Source organism: Tinamus guttatus, unplaced genomic scaffold, assembly GCF_059628265.1.
Source record: "Tinamus guttatus ecotype Peru unplaced genomic scaffold, ASM5962826v1 Tinamus_guttatus_pri_ptg000048l, whole genome shotgun sequence".
NCBI lineage: Eukaryota > Metazoa > Chordata > Aves > Tinamiformes > Tinamidae > Tinamus > Tinamus guttatus.
In genome coordinates, this window is record NW_028288582.1 from 7,297,257 (window position 1) to 7,315,089 (window position 17,833).

The following is a 17,833-nucleotide window of genomic DNA, read 5'->3' on the forward strand; positions in this document are numbered from 1 at the left end:
TGTTTGATTCTTCAGCAAACAAAAGTTTTATGCTATGCAGGAACTTTATTTCTGGTAAATTTAAGGATATTGGTTCAATAAATCTGCCTACTTCATGCCTTGCAGTAGTGTTTTGACATTCCTTTGGGGAAAAAAAATTCGAAGGACTGCAGGAGAGTGATAAAGTCATGTTGTACTATAGCATCAGGGTTAGTTAATCATCTTAAATTAACAAATTTGTCCTTAAATAAAGTATATCATGCTTAAGAATTTTTTGATACCTATGTAGTAAGCATTTTGGAAACATGCTGATTCTGTGAAAGGAAGAAATATTTTTATTTTGCCTTAAATGTGCAAAATAACTTTTGAAGCAAGACTTTATTAAAATGGCAAAAGTAATTTAACTTTTTTTTTTAAGCTGTGCTTAAATTCATACCTGAAAAGCATCGGAAAAAATAACAGCTTCCCCAAAGGCATTTAAGTAAAGTGTGTAAATCAGCAGACTGGTCATCTCAGTAGTTTTTTGGGGTTATGCAGCACTCGGCAATACTCACATTTTAAAATAGTGATGATTATACCGTAAAATTGTTGATAACTAGAATTATAACAAACTACTTTATCTTTGTCATAAAAGTCAGAAAAGTTCTGATTCAACCCTGACATATTACAACAGACTGAAGCATAGAGCTTAAACGTGGTTAACTTGGGGGAAGCTTTGTGGACTGTAACACTGGCATAATTACAGTGTAAAAGTTTTCAAGTTCTTAATGCTTTTTGGATAGCACCACAGTAACACATGATTATAAATAAGAAAAACTTGATGACAACATGCATATGGATTAAGGAACCAAGCATAGGTTGGATTTGGAAGATACTTCAGATTTCTCAGAGGTTTTGCAACCACTCAAACAATTTTAAGAATGTATCTTATTTAAGTATTTTTAGAGTAACAAGCACTGGCAAAATTAGCAATCAGGTTCTGGACCCTCATTCAGTAAATTTTAATTTAATTAGTCCTTTATTTTGTGGTAGAGCCAGATTTTCTAATCCTCGAAGTTTAGTTACCTGTGGTACTGCCTCTAAGGTGAAGACATCTCAAGATTTCAGTTTTCTTCAGAAATAGCCTTTAGACTTGTGTAGAAGTTCAAGATGTCCTTAAATGGGGTATTTCCAAGTATCTCCCACCTCAAACTGCAGCTGCAGTGACAGCAAGAGACAGTAGTAACAATGTAGAGAGGGATCTATGTTGCTAATATTGTTCTGTGAAATTTTGTTCCCAGCAATTTGTAGCAGTATAGTGCACCCCAAGTTCCCACAGGTGTCTAGGTGGTGAAGGTTCACCTAATAGCAGAATATAGGCATGTAAAATTTTAAGACACGACAGTAGTCTTAAAATTGTTTTAAGTAGACAATCAGTGGCTGACATCAGAGAATCAAGAGATAACTGGAGGCTTGTTCCTTTTATTTAATATTAGTAGGGCATGTGAAGATGCAGAACTGAAATATAACAATTCTACAAAATGGCAACATTCTGGTGTTTTTTTTTTTTTCCAGTGAATTTCTTTAAAATGTATTAAAAAAATGGTGTGGAATTTAAAAGACCTGCATATAGGCAAAGTGGTATCAAAAAAGTGCAGGAATGAAATGTTTATCTTCAGACTAAGTTAGACCAGTTTTACAAGCACTTTTTTTTTTCCCCTCTGGTAGAGTTTGAGTGAAACTTTAATCAAAATACTGTTCAGAGGAAGGTTGGATTGCTACTGCTTGAATCTATAATGTTTTCCTCAGCAGGTGCTTAGCACAATATAAGTATCCTACATTAAATGTTAAAACATTAACGTTAAAACATTAATGCTCGCTTTTTCCTCATTCATGAAGTATTTTCTTCTACAGGCTGTATCAAGTATTTCCTGTTAATGAGAATGTAGCTCAGTTATTCTTCAATAAATTCATAGTATGAACTAGTTCTTGTTCCTGTCCCTTCTAGAAGTTTACAGTTTAAGGTTGTATTTTTCTGGTGTGAATAGATTGATTTTTGTCTTTTACACTAGTTAAGAGAGAAATTGAAGTTTTCTTTACCTACTGTCTCTCAATACTTCACTGTTTTTTTTTTTTCTCCCCCTTTCCAGTATCTAGTGATGGACTACTATGTTGGCGGTGACTTGCTGACACTTCTCAGTAAGTTTGAAGACAAGCTTCCTGAAGATATGGCCAGGTTCTACATTGGGGAAATGGTGCTTGCCATACATTCCATACATGAGCTGCATTATGTGCACAGGTAAGATACCGTCTTTCTTGGGGGAAAAAAACATGGGGGTAACATAAAATAATCCTACGGGAATTATTACAAATGAGCACAGTAGCCACAGACAAACTGCTGTGGACACTTGCTTACTGTGTAACAACTGTATAAATTTTTGCAAATTAAATTCGAAGTTGATTGATTCATTTTTAGAAGTCATTACATTTAACTAGCTAATGTTCAGTAAAGCTTTCATTTTTAATTGAGCTTTTTGACTGATTTTCAATTCAGACAAGGTTACCTGATGAATATTTATTTGCCTTTGTCAAAGGCAGCTTACAAGTTTGAAGCAGTTTGACTTAGCAAATGTTGTGACATTCATAAATGCTGTGACGTTAGGCAAAATTTGCAAATGTTGTGACATTAGGCAAAATTCTTCTGCAGTAAACAGGATTCCTTCAGTGTATTTATCTATCCGAGGTCCGCATCAAACAGATATGTACATTTACTGGAACAAGTGGGCACATGCCTGTCTCCTTGGTGTCTGCATACGGATTGTATTTCCAGATCAATCTCTGGCGGTGTCCCCAGCAGTGTCTGCTATCATGTTAACTTAGGTCACATTCTGTAACAGTTAGTGTGCTCTTCTTCGTGCTATGGGAGAGGAAATAAGGATTGCACCTTGTGCTTGGTAGGCTTGTCTGTTGAGTTACCCTTTGGCATTAGTTGTTTCAGAAGAGCTCTTTCCACATGCCTCCCTTGCAGTATTCCAGCTTTTGTTGTTGCAGGCATTTTGATCAAGTGAGATTTTCTATCCCTGATGTGCTTTTCAGCTTTAACAACTACAGACTTTCACAACTACATGTTGTGTGTCAATTAGAAAGCAAAATGGTATTGGTCCTGGTAACCCTTGCAGTTGTCTCTCTATACTCTGACTTGATATCCTGCTTTCAGTAAAGGGTATCTTGCAGGGAAGTTGCAAAATACTGAGTAATGATGTTTTCTTATTTAGCTGAAAACTGCTTGTGGCCATAAGAGCAGGTTCATGACAGGTCACCAAAATGCAAGCTTAGGAGAAGAGGACCCTGTGCTAGCATTGTATCCGACTTGGTAGGCATATCCTGACCAAGCTTCTTTACCTCTCCATGCCTTTTTATCTGTACCTGTAAAATGAGAGTTTTACTGATCTCTTGTGAAATTTTAAGCACAAACCAGTAGATGGGATGAATTTATTCACAATTAATATTTAAAAGGCACATGGAATGCTAAAACAAAATATGATGCTTTGATCTTTATTCCATTCAGAATTTTATCGCTGTTTTGAAGATTCAAATATATTTTTATATATGCACATACATACATTTTTTTACTTACAAGCACACAGGTAGAAATGTATGTAAAAGCTGTAATAATTTGTAAATAGATGTAGACAATGCATGAAGGTCTTAGTGTTATGGGCTCCTAGTGATTCTGCATTCTAGGACAGGTGGTTGTAAGTAGGTGAACCTTATACATTGTCTTTGGAGATGTACAGAAGTTTAACTCACCAATTCCAATGGATGATTGAAAAGTTAGGAGTTGTTGTTGTTGTTTGTTTTCTTTAAGTATTGTAAATGTCCATGTTACTGATTAAGAGGTTTACATATTTTGAGATTAAAAGATTGGTAGCCTTTTGTTGTGCAGTTTTTCTAGAAACTGAATTGAGCCCTAGGTGTTATGCAGCACAGGTATTGCTGTCCTTTGGCTGTTTATATGTCAGCTGCTGATATCTGTCATTTAATTGCATATTAGTTACGCATGTCAAATTGGGCCCAAGCACTTATTTAAAGCTAGGGCTGCTTAAGTGCCTTATATATGCATCTATCAAAAAAGCTGTCCCTCTTTCAGTATTTATGAACTTAACGTAAGTAAACTTATGGAAGAACTTGCAGGAAAAAGTAGCAATATGGTCTGCAATGCTCTCTGACACCTGCCACAAATACATAACAAGATGATCTGCTGTCCTAAGTATTAGTATTTGCTTTTGGACAGGTGGGGTGCTTTGATGGTTCTAAACCATGCAGTAAATGCATCATCGCCAAATGGACAATAACGAAGCTACTGCACGTTGCTTGGTCTGTATTTGGGGTCCACTGAAAGCAAAAGCTCTAGATTCAGATGGATTCACTAACTGTCTGCCCCAGAGGAACCAAAGCTTTGACCATCCATGCAAGAATATTGCTACTTTCATGTTATTTGGCAGCCAGCACGGAGTTTAGCCATGCAGGTCTGTTTGCTGCAGCGTGCTCTTGTGTGAATGTGAGTTTTCAGCAGTGCTCAGAGGACACAGCTGATCGCAGAAGAGCTCCCCCCAAGACACCCCTGCCCCCATTTCCAGGGAAGGTGCTGCGACCAGCTGAGCTACTAAATCTTTGTGCAGGGTTGAGTGAAGGTCCAGGGTGGCGACCAGAGTGCCAGGACAAAACGTACTATGGAGAGATGGGATGTGAGTGCCCAAGAAACTGTTGTGTGGCAGCTGGGATGGATTATCAAGAAACACGATGGCTCTGGAGAAATTTCCAGGACCTCCTTAAAGGCTTATTTGACCTGTTAGCTGCAGATAGGAAACTGTGGAGCTCACTGATGAGGCATTCCTCATCAGTGCAGAAGCAGCCTTCCCTTAGGCAAGGGGGATCTGCCTGAAAAGCAGAGATGAATTGGATGCTGTTGGCCTCATGCATTGATTGAGTGGTGTGTTTTAAAAACTATGAGCTTTTGCTGGGCTTTTATAGTCTTCTGCCTCCACCATGTTTGGCTTCAAGTGAACTGTGACAATATCTGGAACTGAAATGTATGGAGTAAATCTTACAGAGAAAATTTAAACATAAGGAATAAATTTTACAGTGGAAAATTGCTAATTAGTTTATTGGGAAAGCAGAGTGACATGGCTTAATTTTCTGGGTTAGCAAATATTGTTCCATGTTGTAACAAGAAAGAAGGCACTTTATGTATCTTGACAGGCATAAATTAGCATTTAATTTATTTTTTTTCCAATACAGCCACTGAACAACAGTATTAGTGAATTTTCAGTAATTTGTTTCAAAGCATTAGCCTTTGGTTAAAAAGCAGTAATTCACGTTTGTTTTGGAGAAACATATCAGATTGGCAGGATTTTTTACATATGAAGACGCATCATTAAACCTATTCTCATGTTTTCTTTCATAAGTTTACTCAAGTGTGACATAGTGGAATTTAGCAATCTAAAAAGCAGTCATGGTCCACTTCCACATCTGAGGCAAGGAGATTTCAGATAGCTGCTTTTTTTTTTTTTCTTTTTTTAATCATAGAAACTCTATCTAGTTCCTCAAAATAAGCTAACACTATTGTGCAAATTTTTTTTTTTTTTGACCACATACAATGACCACATTTGGAATTTCACATCTGAAAGGAAATTGGGCATTTTGTGATGCACACCAGCAGGTTTCATGTAAAGGATGTGTGGTTTTATTTATTTATTGTAATGCAAAGTTCTATTTCAACATGTATGGTAGCTTTTTTTTGGGGGGGGGGGGCGGTAAAAAAGACCAGACTTATAGATTTGATTATCTTAAGCCAACTCAGCTGGTAATATTTTGAAGTGCCATGGCGATATTACTGAGTCGTTGGGAATTTATGCTGTGTACTGATAGCTAAAGAAAGTAGGGGGAGACAAGTATAGGTTAACTTGCAAGACAGTGGGATGTTGTCCAGCAGAACTAGTGCTCAGTTGAGATAGTTCTGCCTTCTTGCTCTTCCATCCTCCATGCCATCTTCCCGACATATTGGCTAGGTTCTCTTAAAATAATTCGTGATATTTTGAGGTTGTTTTTAAATATGTATATATATCACTAATACTCTTACGTATATCAGAAGGTCAGAAATTAGTTACTTGACGAAAAAAATCAGATTGAAATAAATTGTCATTTCTCTTTTGTCTTTATTACTCCTAAACAATGTGTTGTGACATGCATAATCTGGAAATAATGTTGGTGAAGTGCTCTACCTCTCCATTACAGTGCTATGACTAACCATAATTGTTCTGTTTGGCTATTTGACTGCTGAGAGTTCAATTTGGCTGATCTGAAAATCTGATGTAATTCAAGGCTCCAATGTTGAAGGCAAAGATTTAAGTCGGGAGGAGGGAATCATACACAGAAAAAAGAGTTTGTACCAATAGGTATCCAGTGTAAAGTTTCTTTTTATTCTGATGTAAGATTCGTCTTCACAAGCAAAGCTAGTAATTTATATACTGAAATCTTTTCAATTCTTTTTGTTATAACAGAGATATAAAGCCTGATAACGTTCTTTTGGACATGAATGGCCACATACGACTAGCAGACTTTGGATCCTGTCTGAAAATGAGTGAAGATGGCACAGTATGTATGAAGCAAAATTTAAGAGGGTAGTTAGTAGTGGAGTCTTTTGAGTGAGTTGTTGGTCTTAAAAGCATTAGACATTGTTATTGTTCAGCAGGGAGATGATAAACTGTAAGCTTTTTGACATGATAAAAACTGGAGGAAGTGTGTAATACATTCTTAAATGCTTTTGAAATATTCCTCTGTGACTTTCTTTTAAAAGCATCCTTTGCAATGCTTTTCAATCTTTTATCTTTTCTCCTAATAGCCATTTGAGTTCTCACCAGGCTTTTTCTTTGTGACAAACCTGAAAACCCTTCATTAAAAGGGTACAAGTTTGATGCTATTGATGTGCTAGAATCACAGGTGACCAGCAGTCATGAAATACTTGAAGTGAAAGTAATCCAAGATGAGGAGATAATTAATAAGAAGTTTGTTTTATATTCCTGGTGCCTTTTACAAAAGAAATAGCAAGAGTACAGTAATTGTTCACCTTGTGCACAAGGTTGGCTCATTGGTATAAGCTGAATTTCCTTTTTTATTATTATTTTATTTCTTTGCCTAGTTGGTGTATTTAGGGGTAACAATTCTGCCAAATTTTGCATGCAACATTATTCACTAATTTTGGCGCAAGCAAAAATTGTTGTGACATACAGTGCCTACCAAGGAATTGCCAGATTAAAATGCAGAATGAATTGAAAGGAACCATAACAACTCTGCTGTGTAAACTCTCAGTGCCTGTTCCTAGAGATTATAGAGCTCTGCCACTGTCCTGATAGTCAAGGTTTCACAACACTGTGACCATATGGAAATTCCCTACCTTACCCCTTGTTTGCACCCTGTTGCACAACTACATAATAAACAATTTCTAATAATCCAGTGTTTGACCCAATGGAAGTAGGGAGCTCCTTGCCCAGGGACTTTGTTTTGCTGTTGTCATGTTAAGTTGTAAAATTCAGGCATAAAAGCTGAACTCCCTGCTAACAAACTTTGTTTAACTTTTGGCAGACAAATGCAATTTTAAATGTGTAAACACACACAAAGACAAAGCATTTTCTCTTATCTTTCTCTTTGTTCGCTGGGATGACTATTTGGAGGGGCTATAGTATGCTCAGAATAAAATTATATCCACAGATTTTATGTCAAAACAGGTGTGAACTTGGTCTTTGTCATAGTCTTTGTAGCATTCTTAATGTACTCTTTATTTTGTTGCAGTGATTTTTATACATCTCTCACCTTTTCAAAGCCAATCATGTTCTGTTGTCTTCATTTACTAGAATTAAGAATTTTTCTGAGAAAACCTGGAAACTTGCCAAAATGACATTTGCCTTGTTTTTCAGGTACAGTCATCAGTAGCAGTGGGCACTCCTGACTACATCTCTCCTGAGATACTGCAAGCAATGGAAGATGGAATGGGCAAATATGGGCCTGAATGTGACTGGTGGTCACTGGGTGTCTGCATGTATGAAATGCTTTATGGTGAAACACCCTTTTATGCAGAGTCCCTGGTGGAAACCTATGGGAAGATTATGAATCACGAAGTAAGAAATGTATTCAATCTATGCGTATGTACTGGGGAAACTGTTGTCACTTAAGTTGTTCAAGTGCTGGTGGTTTTGTGTGTTCTCACAATGGTTTAGAACCAGACCTAATTGTGTATGTTTATTAGTTAGGAATGCTTGCTTTTCTGAATTGCAGAAGTTGAATTCTCTCTTAAAATGATAATCCAAATGGTGATTCTGTTTTTGAAAAATACTTAATAACTCATCAAAAAGTAAAAATTAAAACCCTTAGATAAGGGCAAAAATAGTTTATTCGACACTGCATAAAAATGAAGTAATGTGTTATTCACAGAGCTGTGCACATTTACCATCACACAGATAGTCAGTACAAAATGAAAACAGGCAAGTCAAATAGTGTGGACTTAGTTGCATTAAAACATGAGGTCAGGAGTTTGCCCAGACAAGAAGAGATGGAAAAATGTTGGAACTTCTGGGTGTGTTTGGGCCATTAGGGAGTAAGAATAAACCAGTTCATGGTGTCCTTCTGAGAGTTTTATTAGCAGGATGGGCACATTCACCCTTGGGTAACCAGAAGCTGTTGTGTAGGGTGTGTTGTTGTGCTTTCTCCTCCCAAGATGAGTGTAGTTTCAGTCTTATCACTGTGAGAGCACAGTGTTGTTTAATAAGACATGAAATCCTACTAGAGTTGAAACACTAGCAGTGATAGATATTCATCTCTCTTTTTGCTTTAATTTCTTCAATAAACTAATTGATGGCACCCTTTATTAATTATACTGAAATATGGGACTAACAGTGGTAACTCATGGCTACCAGGCCCTTAATCTACTAGTTTGGAAGCATTTGAAGCTCTTATGCTACAGTCTTGATATTGTAATCTCATTTAGACACAGTGAACATGATTTTATATTTTTTACTGATTATTTTAAGATTAATCTGCTTTATTCTGTCTTGGTCCATAATTGTCTCATTTCAAGCTTGAAAATAAATAAATATGTTATTGTCCCTTCTTGAGAAACCAAACCAAAAGGAAAATAAAAATCTTCTTGGCTATACAATAGATAAAAATAACTTTATAGATAAAAATAACTTTTCTGGAGTAATTCTATATATTATTGATAACTATGTTTTAAGAACCTGTTTGTTGATTATGATATAAATCTTTGTAAGATATAGATTTTTCTATTAAAATCTAAAGATATTTAATGCATAAATTAGCAAAATATGTCTTTATATTTAAAAATGTTTTGTGGAAGAATAGCAAGCATCATGTTTTTTTAAGAGCTGCAATTAATGAAACCTCAAAGAGTAGTCCTTCAGCAAATTATCTGTATCTGGATCTGTATGTAAGAATACCAATGAATATCTACCTTTATTTCATGGCCTTTAATACTAGAAAATATAGGAGTTTATTCATGTGTCTTATGAAAATATTTGCTTTTTCTTACAGTATTACTGTAAATTCAGCTAGATCTCTGTTATAGGAATTGAGAAGTGGTTGCTTGTCCTTAAAATCCATTTTAAGATTAAAAAGACTACCACTGAATGTACTGTATTGTGCTTTGCCTCCTCTCACTAGAACTAGAACAATGTCTACTTATTCATTTCCAATGTTGTTGACGTAATTCAGCACTTTCTTTTTGAAACCACTGTGGCAAATTGTGAAGTGGATCTCTTCTATAAAAAAGTCTTAAACTGTTTCCTGTCTGTTTTCTAGGAGCGATTTCAGTTTCCATCCCATGTTACAGATGTATCTGAAGAAGCAAAGGATCTTATTCAGCGACTTATCTGCAGTAGAGAACGTAGACTGGGACAGAATGGAATAGAGGATTTTAAGTCTCATGCGTTTTTTGAAGGACTTAATTGGGACAACATCCGAAACCTAGAAGCACCTTATATTCCAGATGTTAGCAGTCCTTCTGACACATCAAACTTTGATGTAGATGATGATGTATTAAGAAATCCAGTGAGTCTCTTACTAAAATATTAGTACAAGTATTTGCTGCAATGTAAGGTAGTAGTGAGAACTTGTTTAAAGCAAATTAGCTTTTATGAAAGGAGTATATGGAAAAAAATGTTAATAAGTTGTGATAAGTAAAATAAGAGGGTTTATTTTTAGTTCTAAAAGCTGTGAAAGTGCTTTCTGAGTCTAGCAAACTTACTGAACTTTCATATGGATATACACTGTGGTATAGTCTTAGATCAGCAGATAGTATTCTTATTGCAGTCATAATGATGTGAATCCTCACAGCATAGAGCTGGTCTGAGAAATTTCAAAAAGAACCATGCTCCGTTAAACTTGAACTGATCCATTTTTGTGTTTTTTATTGTTTAGAAGAGAAGCTAACAATTTCTGAATACACAAATGACATAAGGATGAAATAGTTTGTTTCAAAATTGAAATGATATGATTGATTTATTTTAGCATTGAAAAACATGGTCAGTCAAAATCAAAATGCATTTAGAAGGACAAAAAGTCCCTTTTCGGAGTTTGTATTTCCATTTATTCATTATCAAGGGGGAATAAAATTCCTGGATCTTCAAAATACACATATATTCACCCTGAAGCTTGTAATTGCAGCTGTCCAGGTGATACGAGCTCACATTGCTGCAGCTACTGCTTTAGTCCCTTAAGAACAAAGGGCTTGGTTTGGAGGTAGTGCTAACTTGTGTGGGTTTGGGTTTTGTGGTTTATGAACGACTGTCAGGAAGAGCAGAGGTTTGTGTGCAACTTCTTCAGGAGTTCACATACCAAGAGTCAAGGAAGCTTTGACTTGTTTTTTAATTACCTGTCTAACAGTAACTAAAATGCTAAAACAGAAACACATGTTTTGATGCTAATTCTAATTAGGAATTTGAAGTTTGGTATTTTCTTTTAATGGTTGCATTATGCTTTGAACTTGTCAAAATGCTGCCCTTCTGAGTGCTGGTTTGGGAAAAAGAAAGTCCTAAATTCAGGTCATTACGCTAAGAGATGCAATCTGTAATATAGTTCCTACAGGGATGATGGAAGGGTAGGCAGTAAAGAATGACTGCAGTTGTGCACTGCTATGCAGCAAGGAAGGTCTTTCCCATAGCTGCATCTCTTCAACCATTGAGCCTAAGTCAAAAGCCTTTTGCTTCCTATGGGTTCTCTTTGGGGTTTTCATGACTGTTGTTTTTATGCAGGAAGTGGTACCACCAAGTTCTCATACAGGCTTCTCCGGATTGCATTTACCATTCGTTGGGTTTACATACACAACTGATAGGTAAGCAAAGGGTATGTTGTTCTTTAAACCTGTTTCCCAAATGCACCTAATTCTATAACATCTCATTTTCGTAAATATGTAGAAAGATTGATGTGTATGGATGTACTTCTGGGTAAATCATCATCCCAATCTTTAAAGTATCCAAGTCTATGTTGCCCAGGATTTAGATACCTTCATATATTTAACGTAATATCTATTTGAATTGGATGAAACTTATGGGACTAGATGTGGCCCTTGCAGGCAGGTACAAACTTGCTCTTCCCGCGTTAAGAGGAGCTGAGAGTAGGTCTTGTCCTTGTGCCATGTTTGGCAGAAGCAGTTTACTGAGGCTCTTGCCCCAGTGCCCTTCTCATAAGCTAAGATAACATAACTTAGTGCTGCTCTAAGGCTGGTCCATGGTTTTTAGGTGCTTACAGATGCAGCTCACTTTCTCCCTCCTTAAATGGTGAAGAGCTTCCCTCTGACCACAAAGGCTCCTCATCCATATTCTTGTGACTCTTCTTTTGAGATTATTTGACTCTATTTGTTACTGCTTCGTTCTGCATTGCTGGAGGTTGTTCCTCCCCATGATATTGCCAGCAGAAAGGGCCTGGTACCTGCATCTCATCCTTTTCAGAATTAGATCATGTGGCTTAACCTGAATCCATCTCTGTCAGCACTTGAAACTAAACTGTTCTGTGTCTCAGCTCTTTCAGTGCAGGTACACCCTTCCATTCCTCTTCTTTTGCTCTCAAGTAGTAGCCTTTAGCTAAAGAGAGTTAACATTTTTAATCATTCAAACAATTTGCAAAGTGAACATACATCAACATCACCGATGTTCCAAAAGCAAGTATCTTAATTCTGTCGAGGGAATATCGAGGGAATAATAACTATATCTACCCTGGCAGTTATCTGAACTGTAACGATTGTTATATGAATTGTTTGTATAAATTTGATGTGTCTGTGGCATCACAGCATGTTGCTGTTACAGACTGCTTTGAAAATTCATGAAAATCTTTTTAACTTATGTGTTTGGTTGCAGTTCTTTATCTGATAGAGGCTCCTTAAAGAGTGCAATGCAGTCAGACACTGTAACCAAAGATATGGATGCACAGCGTGACTTAAAGAACAGTTCACAAATAGAAGGTTATGAAAAGAAAATACGGAAATTGGAGCAAGAAAAGCAGGATTTGAGCAGGAAATTGCAAGGTTAGTGGTATATATTTGTGTGAATTCTTGGCTCTGCTCTTTAGAAGGAATTTGAATGTATTTAGTTGAACATCTTTTTGTTTTTTCCCCTTCTTTTTTTTTAATTTAAGAATCTACACAGACAATGCAGAACCTGCAAGGTCCAGTATCTGTTACAGTAAATGCCAACCGTGATAAGGAAATAAAAAAATTAAATGAAGAAATTGAACGGTTGAAGAACAAATTAACAGGTAAGTCCCTGGCATGATAAGTTTTAGTAAGAGTCATGCGGTTTAATGTTACTAGCCAGTAGCAAAATATCTGTTGTGTTTTTGTAGTGTATTTGTACTAAGCAGAAATAACATTCTGGCGTTGCTCAAGAAAAGAGATTTTCTGCAGACTTGCTTTGTATTTAGAGACATTTCATTTTTTTTCAAATAAGCACTTACCTTTTTCTTCCATTTCCTTGGCTTGATATCATGCACTGGAGTGGGAAGTGTAGAGTACAAGGAATCAGCTAGATGGAGTCAATTAGTGTTTATGTAATGTTCATTTCCATAAAAATCCCAGCAGTTCCTGTTATCCACCTTCTTGTTTGGGAGAAGTGTGTTTTTGGAGGAGTTCTACTGGAGGAAGATGTAAGAGATTGTGAGGGGAGAGGAGTTGTCCTTTGGTAACGTAAAGGGAAGGCTAACTTCCCCCTCCTGTGTATTTATTTTATTATTTATTTGTTGGTCTGGTGATGCAGTAATTGAGAAGCATCACTGAAAATCAAATTCTGGCATCAGTCGTGAGAGAAAACTGACTCATCCGTATCACTGAAGAAGTGTAGCTTGATAGTGCTATTGCTTATCCATGCAAATCTCCTGTTAGTGTCCATTTTTTATGCGGGAATCAGTGGTAAATTAAGTGGCAGCTTTGAATGGTAATGAGTTGGCTCTGAGAGCTTTGTAGTGGCCTGTAGCATTCCTCAAGTGAGTTCAGCTGCTGATGTCCATGCCCTCCATCCCTTGTACTCCATTTGGGTTGTATTCACCACTGTTTTTTTTTTACATCAGGCAATTTTTTTTTTTTTCCTACTTCCAGGCTTCTGGTATTCTCTTATCTTTGTGTGTCACAGTTATCAGCCAAAGCTCTCTTTCTTTTTTCCCTCAGCAGTTTGAGTAGATGGATCTATTGCAGAATCAGTTTTGCTCTCCAAAGCAGATGACAAGAAAAACTATTCTTGTCCAGCTAGTCTGGAGTCAAATAGTCAGATTATGGGGTTGCTTCTTCAAGTAGGTCAGGCTTATCCAACTCTTCAGCCTGTGGTGTGCTGTTAAATGTAAGCAAGAGCAGCTTAGTGTTATTTAAAAGGAAATATCATTGGCTGGGGTGAAGTAGGGAAGGGTTTTAGCTTTGTACTAAAATCCATAAAGGAGTGATACTCTAATTACAGCAGTACTGGGGATCTCTGAATATAAGGGGTGTGTGTGTATATATATATGAATACAAGTCCAATTTCCTCTTCTGCCACAAACATCAGTGGAACCTTGAGCAAGGCAGTTGTTCCCTTTGTAGTTTATCCTTTATTCGTTTAAAAGGAATAATAATTAAAACCAAGTGAGAAATGGCATTTCGCTTTCTTACCAATTTTAAGCTAGAGCAGAACTACATGAAGTTGGTTAATTCTTGTGTTTGAAGTGATTGTTTCAAATCAAAATTGTTTAATTTTCTCCGAGACCAAAGGGAAAACTGTAAGGAGAACATGGTGGCAGGAACGTGGGTAGTTGGGACTCCAATCTGCCTCATGCAAGGCAGTATTTCTTTCCCATATTGTCAGCACTTCTGTCTTCTAGGAAATAGTTCTTTTCTGTCTGGGTGGATGCACTGGTGATTATATTCTTAGTGTCATGTGATGAAAACTGTAGAATTATAGAACTGGAAATCAAATAATTCAAGTTTAATTTTATGTTGTCAAGAGCTAGCAACTGCATTCCTCACAAAACAAATCCGTGTGCTAAAAGACTTTTTCAGTTCAAGACAAAGTTCTGTACAAAGCTTTTTCAGTTCAGGAGAAGTGAAAGTTCTTTGACAGGAGTTTTTTTTAATATGCTGAGAAAGTTAAAATTATATGGCACTTTCAGTGCCACAAAAATACCTTAAGTTGTATAAGACTCTGGAAATGAGAAAAGACAGAAATTTAACGATTAAGTTTCCTAGCCAAGATGATGCCAGCATGCTTGTCTAATGTTGCTTACTTTCTTGATATAAATTTGAAACAAGCTACCTTTAGAATTTATTTCTCTACAGATATTAGTAAACTGGAAGGACAGCTTGCAGATGCAGTGGCGTTTCGGCAAGAACATGAAGACTCCATACACAAATTAAAAGGACTGGAGAAACAGTGCAGAGTACTGCGGCAAGAGAAGGAGGACCTTCACAAGGTAGTGGTCTCAACGTGTACACCTCTAGAAAGTGCCACTTGAAGTAGTCCTAGAGCAGCTTCATTGCAACTGCAATTTTAGTGTTTAAAATGCTGCTTTTTTAACCTGCTGAGATGTCACTGAATCTGTTAAGTGTATCACTGGATTACTTAAAAAAAATTTCTTCACTGAAAGTTGTTAGGAGTCTTATTAAAGTGTGTTCGTTCTATTTGGTGTGACAATCAGCTTTTAATACTGCCTTCTTCGTAGGTTATTTTTTGAAGGCAATGGAATGTTACATACCCAGAAAGGGTGGGGGGGAAGAGACTGTTGGAGCTAATAGACTATATAGCTAAATAAATGTCTGTAAAGCTAGATTGCACACAGTTTGCCCAAGAATATGGATATTAAGTTTGAAACTGTCTGGGGCAGGGTCTGAAGAAAGGTGTGTTTTGGTGCTTTGTTTTTTGGTGTTTTTTTATTAAATATTTGATTCCTTTCAAAATACACAATTATATACCAATGTACACAGTTGAATTTGCAGATCTGTGACTAGCAGTTAGTTCTGTAGGTACTGAAAAGCATATATATGAATGAGTTAATGGAGCTAAATTACTGTTCCAGCTTGAGCCCACTTTTTGTAATACCAAAAAAAGTTTGTTTAAGGCCAAGGATAGCTTATGAAATTGATGGGGTTACTAAGTGTTGTGTAAATTACACCCTTGTTCCTTAAAATGTAACAGCATTTTATTTGAGTCATCAAAATATTTTAGTTTGAAATAACTAGTGGTGTAGTGTATGTTACTTGTCATTTTCAGTAGTGTGAGGCAGTGCCACCTGCATACAAGCAGCCAGGTTTCAAGAGGCTGAGCAGCCTTACTGCTTGTGGGGTGCTAAGACGCACCAGAAGGGACCCATGGGACAAGATCCTCGAGTCATCGTGCCTTGTTTTTGAGGGCACTTTTAATTCTTGTCCGCTAGAATTCAGCAGCCTCTCTTCTGTCTATAAACCATGGGTCAGAGTTATCCATCACAGGATATGACTAGCGGAGCAGCTGATTCTCTTCCTCCTCATCTGAACTTCTGCCTTTTTAAAAGTAACTGATCACCCTTGAATTTCAGTGCTAATGGTAAAAATCTGTATAGGACCCTTGGCCAGAGGACATTTAATTTGGAGTATAGATCTAATTTTTTTTTCCCCTCCATTTTTATTTTCAGCCTCCTGTGATTTTATGTAGAACATTCAATTTGTATTTGAATCTTGTTAATTTATGTTAATTTCTTGCTGTAAATGCAACAGTTTTTGTAGTTTCAGTTAAAGCTTCACAGTTATTCTGAGGAATATTCCTCAGAGTTTTCTGAATAATTGAAGAATTTCACAAGGCATGCAGGAGCAGCACTGACAGTGTATTTGATGATTTCCCTGACTTTGCAGTCTGCTAAAACGTTTTTTAAAAATATACATATTGCTGTGCAGGTATGTTGTGACAGAATAAAATGAAACCGTTAGGGAGGTGACCCCTCTAGTCAGATTTATAAGAAATACTTGTGGAATAGCAAAGATGCTCCTAGAACTGCAAACCTAGAAGTGGAAAGTCTGCCTTGCAGTTTTCTAAAATAGTAACGTTGGACTATAGGAAAGAATAACTGCTGTCTTGATACAGTAGTATCAAGACTTACTGCAGCTGCCCATCCAAAAGAAAATTGTGTAAGTTAACTTGTAGAAATAGTATTTGGAAGTTATTCGAGGTAGCTGAGCTTTTGAGTCATGCTTATGTATTTCCACTTCGTTCATGGAAAAAGTTACAGACTCCAATTTTTAATTCGTTTCCTCTTTTAACCAGCAACTCGTAGAAGCCTCAGAGAGACTAAAGACCCAATCCAAAGAACTGAGGGATGCCCATCAGCAGAGAAAGCTGGCCGTGCAGGAGTTCTCCGAGCTCAGTGAGAGGGTGGGGGACCTGCGCTCGCAGAAGCAGAAGCTCTCCCGGCAGCTTCGCGACAAAGAGGAGGAGGTCGAGGTCAGCATGCAGAAAATCGATGCCATGCGACAGGACATCCGTAAATCGGAGAAAATCAGAAAAGAGGTAGCCTGACAAAAGCTAACAATAAATTGTTTCAGCTGCTGCTTATGTTTTTTTTTATGTGTGACTATATTAAAAAATCAGGAGCATTAACTATAATTTATTTCATCTGTAAGAAATTGCCCTGGCAAGTTTTTCATATCATTTTGATACAGTTCACAAAATAGATCTTTCATTTTTCTCTAAATGATTGGTTAATGTATCAGGAAATTAACAGGTTCTTCTCTTTTCTTTGATTATAATCAGGTTGATTTTAATCTGGGGAAAACAATTCTTGCTATATGCCCAGCTTCTTAGTTCTTTAGCTGTGTTTGATTGTTTTAGACTCCAAGTCACTGTCAGCTTGAAACCTAAGAAATTTAATATCGTGATTTGGCTCAGTGGAGTACTGACTCTCTTAGCAGAATTCTTCTCTTCAATTTGAGAAAAGAATAATGATGCAGACTAAATCATTCAAAATGTAGTCCGAGTTCATTATTTTTGATCCACAATTGAAAACATCATCCGTTTAAAAACAATTTTGTTAAATTTGAAAGCACAAAAACAAAACTTACTCTTGGGTTTTGGAACAGGGTCACTATTCCCTGAATTTCAACAGTTGCCACTAAATTGCCTTTCTGATGTATCTCGCAAATATGGAACAAACTAAACTTGCAAAGCAGCACATTGATCCACTTCAAGAAAAAACTTATGCATCAGAAAGGCAATTTAGTGGCAGCTGTTGAAGTTCAGGGAATAGTGACCCTGTGCTAAATCGTAAAATACTGGTGAGAATACTGAAAACTTGTATCTTGCAAATATGGAACAAAGTAAAC

The 17,833-nt window shown here is 36.7% G+C and overlaps 1 protein-coding gene across 2 annotated transcripts in view; it reads left to right on the forward strand.

Annotated features, from left to right (window-relative positions):
• CDC42BPB (CDC42 binding protein kinase beta) overlaps positions 1 to 17,833 on the forward strand; it is an 88,435-nt gene that overhangs the window by 41,050 nt on the left and 29,552 nt on the right. For both annotated transcript variants that reach the window (XM_088539648.1, XM_088539649.1), the window contains exons 5-13: positions 2,109 to 2,257; positions 6,522 to 6,615; positions 7,935 to 8,135; positions 9,832 to 10,080; positions 11,283 to 11,362; positions 12,384 to 12,550; positions 12,661 to 12,780; positions 14,822 to 14,955; positions 16,779 to 17,021. In XM_088539648.1, coding sequence (XP_088395774.1) covers positions 2,109 to 2,257; positions 6,522 to 6,615; positions 7,935 to 8,135; positions 9,832 to 10,080; positions 11,283 to 11,362; positions 12,384 to 12,550; positions 12,661 to 12,780; positions 14,822 to 14,955; positions 16,779 to 17,021 — 1,437 coding nt within the window. The remainder of the gene's footprint in view (positions 1 to 2,108; positions 2,258 to 6,521; positions 6,616 to 7,934; positions 8,136 to 9,831; positions 10,081 to 11,282; positions 11,363 to 12,383; positions 12,551 to 12,660; positions 12,781 to 14,821; positions 14,956 to 16,778; positions 17,022 to 17,833) is intronic.